Source organism: Glossina fuscipes, unplaced genomic scaffold (genome assembly GCF_014805625.2).
Source record: "Glossina fuscipes isolate IAEA_lab_2018 unplaced genomic scaffold, Yale_Gfus_2 148, whole genome shotgun sequence".
NCBI lineage: Eukaryota > Metazoa > Arthropoda > Insecta > Diptera > Glossinidae > Glossina > Glossina fuscipes.
The window spans coordinates 2,184,365-2,194,568 of NW_023998491.1; the positions used below are offsets into that span (position 1 = coordinate 2,184,365).

The 10,204-nt window shown below is 35.7% G+C and overlaps 1 protein-coding gene across 1 annotated transcript; it reads left to right on the forward strand.

The window, feature by feature from the left end:
• The first annotated feature begins 6,383 nt into the window (after positions 1–6,383).
• LOC119641352 lies at positions 6,384–7,142 on the forward strand. The gene has a single exon (XM_038039938.1). It carries the CDS (start codon positions 6,384–6,386, stop codon positions 7,140–7,142), a length of 759 nt encoding a protein of 252 aa, XP_037895866.1.
• Positions 7,143–10,204: the final 3,062 nt, after the last annotated feature.

Below are 10,204 nucleotides of genomic sequence, written 5' to 3' on the forward strand. Positions count from 1 at the left end.
AATATGACAAAGTTTTCAGCCGATAAACGCATAACATTTATCGATTGGGCACAAACCCGCTAATCTGCGGCCACCTTCTCCCTATTTCTTGGTAAAGGAAGAATTTGTCTTTTGAGGTTATCCACATGGGAACCTAATGTTTTCGTACCGTTCTAGGATTGTAAGCTCTCTTAAATAACAACATTGGTTGAAACAGATCCCAAACGGAGGGAGCAGTATTTTTTAGGAGGCGGAGCTAGGGCGGTGGTTGCAAAAACGAATCGCTTCGATTTGTATTCCAAATATGTCGATATGTGGGATCTATGGATTAAACATAGAGCCCTCTGGACAGACAGAAAGATATGCTTAAATCGATTTATCGAATGATAGCAAATAGATTTGCTTAAGTTTATTCGAGCAATCAGAAAGTTGGCAGTTTAAGTCAATTGCTAAGACCTCAAAGCACTTTGCAATAATTCGATTTAAGAAGTGATTGAATTACATTGCCGATACAAGTCTATGAATGAGATAAAACGACCCACTGAATCGAAATGTACTCTCTACACTTTCCTAACCTTCATTAATTTCTTCAGTTATTCCCAAATTCATTTACCCTATCTTCAATGTCAATTTTCTTGAGTTGTCTAAAGCATTTACATGTAGGGCTATATGAGGACCAAAATCGTCCCTAAGTTAAGTGTTTTTAAGACACACACATAATAGTTCGTAATATAAAATAGTTCGATTGAATATATGTTGGCAATTACAAGCAGAAGCTTTTATCGTAGTGCAGCAGGAAAACGTCCTCATAAATACACGGTAGCCCTGATCAAAAGTCATTAAATAGAAAACAGGTATGGCAACGTTAATCCTCAAAAATTAGCTCTTAAGTAATGAGTTGTACTCCCACCTATTCTTTTTTGCTTGAGCTGTGATAGCGAGTAGATCTGTGCTAGCGACTTGTTCCCCCCGTTTTCGTTTAAATCATTTTCAATCTTCCACTTCTTTGTAGTAATAATAAAAGAGGATTCTATAGAGAATGTGTCCATTGTTGATAAGTAATTTAAGATCGTCCGGGAAGGTAGTCGGATTAACCAAATTGGTCTAAATAGATGTGTAAATTTACGCAAGTGAAATGTGCAGTTATGATAAGCGGAAAAGGTATGGGGAAATACGGGGACACAAGCAAATAAGAGATAAGTTATAAGGATAAGGAACAGTGTTAAAATTGATTAAATTAATGTAAACCGAGGATTTGAGGTAACTAAAGATACTAGTGACTCTCAAATAAGAAAAATCACTGAATTGAAGAACCAGTAAAATCAAAATTCATTCTATTTTGTCCAGATATAATCAAAGATCTTTTGGTTGCGTTAAGCAAGCTGCCGAAATTATAAATCGCCTGGAAAGCGATCACTGAAAAGCCGTCCAGTTGAACCTAGTAACCGTCGGGACAATTTGCTTCCTGATAGCTAATGCAGATGCTTAGATGAAATACGCTTCAAATATTTATTTTATTAAAATTCGAAAGCAAACAAGATTAGCCAATGCTAGGAAGACTAACCGCTTACCTTTTTCAATGTGGCGATTGCAAGAACATTTGGCTTGGTTTTTCTTGGTGGAGCAAAGTTTCTCTTCCCCCTTTTGCATCCAATTGCTTTATCGATTGGAAAGTAATCAATTAAACAGATTTCAATGGCGCGCCAAAAATCCTTACCATAATCAATTTTCAATTTTTCGATTCTTTCGCAATAATTCGGCTTGCCTTTGCTCATCAATTTGTTATCGCATTTCATCAATGGGATAACAGCTGTTTAATTCATCAATCAACCACACGCGCCGTCGCTTGGTACTTTGATATCTGCAAAGTTTGAAAAAATTTGTGCAAAGATCGTCACATGAACGATTTTCTAATCTCGAGTGAAAATTTAATAATTCGGATTAGTTTTAAGTTCATCGAGACTATTGACGTAAAATTTTTTTTAGTGTAAGTAAACATTTTCAAGAATTAGTTATCAAATGTCAAGTCGATTTTAAACTCAAACAACGAATGTATCGATACATTTGATTGATTCCCGAACAGGTTTTTACTTTGAACAAACATTTATATTAAAAAATTAAATTGAGAAGAGTGTTTTGGGAGAGCAAGCGCCACTTTCTTAGCCGGTTTCACAACGAATGCTTTAATAACCACCCCCCCAAGAAACTGTTACTTCAAATTTATTGACTTTAATTTTTGTGCTTAAACAAGTTCTAAGTGTTAAAGCAATCTGTCAAAGATGAGGGAACTTGTCTGTGAGGACCGAAAGTCGCACATTCATTTTATTTCTACGCTTGCTTTATAAACATTTTTGGTTTTTCTTTATTTTTTGCATGTGGTAAGATAAAATATAAGAGAATAAAAGAAGGTATTCGGAACAGGACAACGCCAAACTGATATATATCGATGGTAGAACTTGAACTATGTCATTACGCGATTTTTGAGTTTATTTTCCCTCCGTCTTGCGTAGTGTGCAAGACCATAAATACCATCAAATACAAGATACACACGGATAATCTGCTGTCAGCGGTATTAAAATAAAATCGTGGTAGCAGGCGATTTAGTATTTTAAGCCCGTTTAGGAACTTCTCCCCTCTATCAGTCAAAGAATAGTCCGGAATAGGGTGGAGACTCGTCTTTACCTGATAGCTTATAGTTAAATTATGCAGAACGGAAAGTACTTCGGGGCAGTTCTAATACACGTTTCTAATAAATTTGATTCGACAGTACGGGTTGAATCCGTAACAGCAATTGCCGCGATATGTATGGGACAGTTAGTGTATACGGAATGATCCGTATAAGCACCCGTCCTTTCGTTTATCTATATTAGTACAATACAAATCTATTGAAAATGTTGTCAAATGAATTTGTGGTGTTAGTCCTTTAAGCGGTCAAAGTAATAATAATACTTAATCCTGAGTCCTAGCGCGAGCGCAAAAAGGAGAGTTAATTTATTTGAATTAATATTGATCAAGTTTTACTAGCGCTTACAGCTATCAATGGAGGCAGATATGAAAAGCTTGTTGTTCTTTCCACAGCAATTAGGGATAAACATTGGAAACCCTTCGAAACGTATACCAAGCGTATAAGCAAATTATGACTTCTTCACTTATCTCCAAATTTTATACAACAGGATAAATTATGCCCCTGAAGCGGTTATCTCTCTTTAGTCAACCAAAAGGCTTTCTCTCTCTTTCTCTCTCTCTCTCCCTCTCTCTCTCTTTCAATTGTTGACTTAAACTTTAAGTTCCATGTTTATGTCTTACTGCGTATAACCACTGGAACTATATAAAATCATTGACAATCTGTACACATAAACCTCATCCCTGCTTCGCTTAGTCCATTTGAACTCCATATCCCTCCTGGAAAGAAGTGTAGACTGTGAATAGCTTTGCGAAAAGAAGCGCCGCATTTGATAAGCGTTACTTTGACTTTGATGCGATAACTTAGCGTGCAAAAGGCAAAACGTCTTTCCTTAGTGCAGCCAAGAGAATCGACGGTAAAGATTAATAGCCTTAGTCCGCTCACTTGGAGCTTTTGCTAAGAACAGTGCGTACTATGCCTCTCACAAAAAAAACAGTGATGCAGCTGTGCCGATCATTAATCGCGATAATCTATTCATAGGTTAATCTTCCCCTTAGCCTCATATTCCAGAATGTGTACAGCCGGTGTTTGCAGGGTAAAAATGCAGTCTGATCATCTCTCTTCTGTGAACATATTGCTTTTTCATTTCTTTTAGAGGGAATCTTACAAAAGAAAATGAGAACTTTTCAAATCACACACTTCTCGTAGATGTTAAGCGTATTGTGTGGGAGTATGGATTCATCAAATTTTTTTGGCGAAATTACCGTTTCTAAGCTTACCGTAAGCTAGTTGACGGTTTAAACCTACGAAACCATCTTTTTCTCTGGCTTCTTGCGATCGGTGTTCATTTCCTCCTATTCTCCGCAAAAAATCTTCGCAGCACTTGTAGTATTGCACATGCTCGACGCTTATGTTGATATAGTTAGGCAAGACTTCTCTATGAACGCTTTTATTAGCTATAACGCCAACTATGCGGGATATTACATTAAATTATTATTATTATTATTAATTTCGCCAGAGAAATAAATTCTAAGACTAAACTCTTAAAAGCACTAGCATCTAAGGCTATCGGATTTTATTAAAAACTCTACTTGAGATTCGAACCCACGACCATTGACTTGCTAGTCGAGATTCCTCGCCTTCGGCTACTCAGGCGGACATTACATTAAATACTTTCGCTATTTTTCCATGATAAGCATTGTAAGGCTTGTCTTTTTGAAGAGCCGTTGCCTCCGGCAGTAACTCTCTCCAACAACCTTGTTATTCTCGATTTCAGGAGAACCAAAACATTAGGTTCCCCGCACATACCCTCCGTGAGGGATCTTAGCGGCTAGTCAGTTTTATTAAAGTCTCTTCAATACTTTTGAAACCACATCAAAAACGTTTAAAAGACCTCAAAAAGCACTGATCATGAAAAACAAAACAGTTTGCAAATACAAATTCTTATATCTTGATAAACAACAAACAAAAAATATATGTAAATAATACTTATATATATATAATTATAGAGTAAGCAATTCTCATGGCTCATCCAGAAATTGTCGCTTAAAGGGTATGAAGTTTGATGATATTATGGAAAACATGCTTCAGACATTTTCATCGATCGATTTCATTGCATTGTTGGTATCGTTCATATGACATTTGAAATCTCAGGCGGACACGGTAAAATAAAGAAGATTTTTGATTATAATTTATGCAAGTGTGATTAGTAATCATATTGTAGACGGTATTGTGATCACAATTTATGCAAGTGGGGTTAGTAGTCATTATAAACAACTCTTTGGTTGCATGCCGGTTTATTTGCAATATGTAAGCACAACTAATGAGAGTAGTCCGGATGAGACAACTTTTCGTCCGTGCACCATATAAAGCCTTTTTTTTTGAAAAATCGTTATATGAATAGCCACATTAAACAAAGCGGTGTAGGGTATTTTTTCGTGGGTCGCATCTCGCTATTCTCTTTTCGTTTGTTCTTTACTTAAACCTTGCCTTGTTCGTAACTAGTAAAGATATTTTTGCGTTGCATTACGACTATGGCCTATGTTACCAGCTGGGGGCTTTAGACATGCAAGTATTGTGCGCATACTTTAACCTGTCTGTTCCTCAGCTCATCATTTCGCACTTTTAGATCTGATAAAAGTAAAACGAAAGTCTGTATATTTGGATGTACTATTTTTATTTTAGTGTTTTATATTTTTATACAGTTTTTTGTTCCTTAATGTTGCGAGTGAGAGCTTTATTACCTAAATCTTCACTTTGTATCGGATGTGGTTTCTTTTAAACTTGGAAGGATTTTCATTTTAGATCTTTTGCCTGCTTACACATCGAAAACTAAACGGGTTCTCGGTATCAGACTTCAGATGTCGAGAAAAACTGGGCAAGTAACTAGAACGAGTCCGTTTTTTCACTTCGTTATCGATTTCTATATCGGTTCCCCTTATGTGAAGAGCATAAGCGTTCATAGCCATTACCTCATGTTCGGGTCCGTGATAACTTTGTTCAATTTTTCCGTTTTTGGAATTCTGATCACTGCTACCGATGTATGTATTTACAAAACCGTTGCTATTGTATGTGTTCCCATTGCAACCATTGCCCTGATATGCACCATAATAGCTGTCGTTTTTGTCGCTATGAGCAAATTCATCACTTGGAATGATATCAAGGTGAGCTCTTTTTGGAAGAATTGCCGAACCTTGCCCCTTTTCCTCCCTGATGGTAATTGCGTTCTTCCGGAAATTTTCCAGCATCTGGCAAATTTAACATAATTGATTCGATGTACTCTTCCTCCTCTGGATGGTATTTGCGCGTTTTAGGCAACTCCCCAGATCCTGGTGAATTATAAACTAAACATATCCTCAATAGACCAAATGTGCTTTCGATGCTGATTTCAAAGGCAGAATATTCTGCCAAAAAGGGCAGATGAATAATATTTTAAATAAAATACATTTTTTACTATTTTCTTAACAAAAAAATACGAGTTTTTGTTTATCAAAAGAAAACAATGACTCGTCATATGTTAAATTGTTTTAAATTGAGGACGCGCAAGATAAAGTTGAATGTTCTTGATTACCCTTTAAAATGCTTCGTTCCTTCGATAAGAAGCGTTGTAGTTTGTCATTTTGTCGGACGTAGATATTGAGTAACCGTTGTTTAAAATGACTTTTAAGTAACAAATATCATTTTTTCGAACAACTATTTGTTTTCATTAAGCAAATTTCAAATTTTAGCTTCTAGTTTTCAAAACAAAAAAACAGAAAGGAAGGAAAAAGGCGTGCAAATGATGAAGAAAAGCTGGAACGTTCATCAAGACTTAAATTATATCGTCCGAGCCGAAAGATGTGAAAAGGACGGATGTATATTGGAATCGCAAAAACTATATGAAGAAGGTATTAATAAATTACGCAATTCCCTCAAAGAATGCATAAATCCATCGAATCAGGAATTCTACAAGACAAAATTGAAGCAATTTGAACAGAAAGCCCACATGCTTAACAAACATATTGAGAAAGCTATCACAAAAAGTCAATTAGTTGAGCAGGTGTTTATACCTCAAGACGTGCGAGGTCATAGCTTTCGTAAGATATTTGAAAGATTTTTGAACGAAAGCGTTGCCGAAGTTCATATATATGAACCGTTTATGGAAATAGAGCAACATTTCAAAAATCTAGTTTGCTTCATTGAAGTGCTGGTGAAATCGTGCCCGAATTTACAATTTATACGTCTAATAACAAAACGGGATCCACGTCTAACGTCGCACCAGTTAAGGATTTTCCAAGGTCTTAAAGGAGATTTGGCCTCCGGTGGTGTATCGTTCAATCATCAATTTAATTCCACAGTGAGGGAGAGCAAAATTATGTTCAATAACGGTATGATTATAAAGAGTTCCCGCGGCTTACATATCTATCATATACAGAGCAGTCCCTATCGTTTAGGATCTTTCGACTACGATTTTTTGCAATGCTTGAAAACTGAGATAAGAATATATCGTACGATACCATTTAGGTACTCATTTAATGAGACGGACGAAGAGCTAGATTAAACAAACAAGCATTCCCTTTTCTTTTTTTTTGTGGACGAAAAGAACGGCAAAAGAACGGAGAAAGGAAGGCGCTGAAATTTGATAATTGTTCAATGAAAGAAATTTACACAAATCATTTTATTTAAAGTTCAATAAAACAAAATATTTCTTATTGCAATTTTAAGGGTAGTCGGAAATTTCCAATTAATATGAACTGCCGACAGTGTCTCATTTAAAACAGATCCAAGAAATTTTCTTACGGGATCCTTAAAAATCGGCAGCTATTCTTCTAAACTGCCAGCACTAAAAAATCCATTCTATCTGCAGTTTCTTCGGGTATCCGCTTCCGCCTGATAGACATTCTTCATCAAGTAATACTACCTACAGCATATACGAATCAAATAATGGTTTAGCAAAGAAAAAACCGAAATGTATGTATAAGCGGGACCCAGCAAGCCATTTGCACGAAAGCATCTTATATCTTTAAACAAAGCCGATTTTTTATGGTCCATCTCCTATAACAATGCGGTGGTAACTTTAACAGCTTGTCAACAGCTTGTAATCTTTTCTCTGTGCCTCTGAGGGATGACTGAGAGAGATGATTGTATCATTTTAGGTGAGCCGAATAACTGAAACTGTTGAAGGCCTTGGTACAAGAACAAAAGTGAGAAGAAGAAATCGAGGCCCATGTCAAAACGAACGACAACATGCCCAAGAAGATTAAAAAAAGATATCCCTACAAATACCAATGCACTGTTTGGCGGGCAATCGGCAGCTAGTATCGAATGAGGTACGCGGTTGAGCTTAAAAAACCTTTTCAATTTGGCCTTTACCATGACGTCGAAACACCGTTAGAACTGGGGGCCGAGATATCGATAAATGGCGGTAGACTTTAAGAGGCGACCTTTTTTTTTTACACAATAGCATGTATGTGTCCGAAAGGCTGTCCCAAAATTGACATAGGAGTTCAATTTGGTCCTCAATTCCATCTTGATCGCTAGGCCAATCCGCAAAGTTTTTGCATTTTTTGTTTAGAAATTTCAGAAATGATTGTTGAGAAGGGCATGCAATGCTCACCCGCTTATACGACAAACGTGGGCACATCTTTTCTTCCCGAATCTTTTGCTCGTTATTTATAAGGAACAAGAAATGCACTATATAAATTTCCGCCTTTATTCTGAAAATAGAAAAAATCAGCCGCACACCCATCCAATTTGATAGAGTATGAAAATGCAACTTTTTTTTTTTTCTGCCTTTTTGAGGTCGCGACCGAATGTTATTTGCTTACTTGTTAATTATAAGCCTGTGTTTTCTATCAACTTCTTCTGGCACTACTTCTTGTGTGGATTTTGGACCATCTTGCATAAACATGTCAGCTTGTTATCTATTATTGAATATATAGAAACAATAGCAGTCAGCATGTAGTTCTTAAGAACATAAGAAACCAAAATCTTTTTTGTTGGCCGAAACGAAAAATTTAAAAAATCTAATAATAATTGAAATAATAATAATAATTTTAATAACAATAATAAATCAACAGAAAAGTGAAAACAAAGCTATTAAATACTAATAAAAACAGTAATAAAACAGAAGAAGATGAAGCCCTATGTTCAACTGCGGACGACTTCCTTTACACTCACCACATGGGTGCGGCTGATTTGATTGATTTTTGTAGAACAGGATATAGGTGGATTGGATAGGAGTAATGAGCAAAATATCTGATAAACAGTTCTTAGTTTACCTCGCGCTGTGGGCGTATCCAATTCGCAATATCATCCTGCATGCACAAAACTTTGAGTATTTTTGGCAAATTTGAAGTCGACCACTTCGTTCGCCTACAACATTCATTGGACAGACAAATATGCACGTATCGATTCAGAATTGGATGTTTATCATGTTTATATATATGTTTTATGGAGTCTCTGAAGTTCTCTTCTGAATGTCTCAAGCGTTTCGACAAAATGGATATGATCTTTTGCTACAATGGTCGGTCGAAAAATATTACTTACAAATATATATACAAAATATATATACAAATATATATACAAAAGCGGCTTGTCGGGTCGTCTAAATTGAAATTTGTAGAAGAACAACTTTTTCACTTTACCTGTTAAATAAGTTAATATGGTCGGTTTGCTAACACCAAACTGCAATGATAATTCGTAAGCACTTTGCGATCCATCTACACTAACGGCTTCTCAAGATGAGAAGTTATGTGGAAAGTGGTCGAAAAGGTGGCCCAAAACCAAACTATGCTCAATAGCGTTCGTCCTTGGGTTAAATGGCCTTAGTGTACCAAATATCTTAAAATTGTGACCTTTGTGTTGAACACAGAAACGCGTTGCCAGACATCAGGCGGACGGACGGACAAGTATATATTGATTCAGAAAAAGGTATTCGGAATCAATCGATATAATAAAAGGTGGCTGTTACATATGTCCGCACAAACTTAGTATACCCTGCATCACACACACAAGGGGTGTACATATGGATAAAAAAGTAAGTTAATTAGCCAAGAAATAATGATGACGATTACAAAAATTACAGCTAATCTATTTATTATTAAATCCCCAACACCTCCCTCCCCCCCCGGATTAATGAGAACTTAAAAATGTAAGCAAAATCCAATTGAAAAAAAATCCGTGTTATGATATTCGCAAGCTTTTTGCCGTGCGCGTATCGAAACCGTGCTTTGCAGGTACCGTCTTAGGCGAAGGACGCTTGTCAGTCTGCGAATTCTTTTATTTACTGATGTCTTTCACTATTTGAAATAAAAAAAATATATATATTTTTGAAAATAGAGAATACAAAAGGGAATGAATGAAACAAGGCTGCAGTTTTTCTAATTGTGCGATAACGTTTTTAAATTTTATTATTTTTCAAATACTTTCAATACTTAGCGATTTGTTGTTTCTTAAAATTTTTAAATGTCATAATTAAGATTTTATTGTAATAAAAGTTTTTTTTACCTTATGGAAATCGTGATTATTTATTATGTACATATATCAAGTACACTATTATAAATATTTTAATTTAAAATTTATTATGGAAAAAAAAAAGAAGAAAAAATTTCATGCATTTGA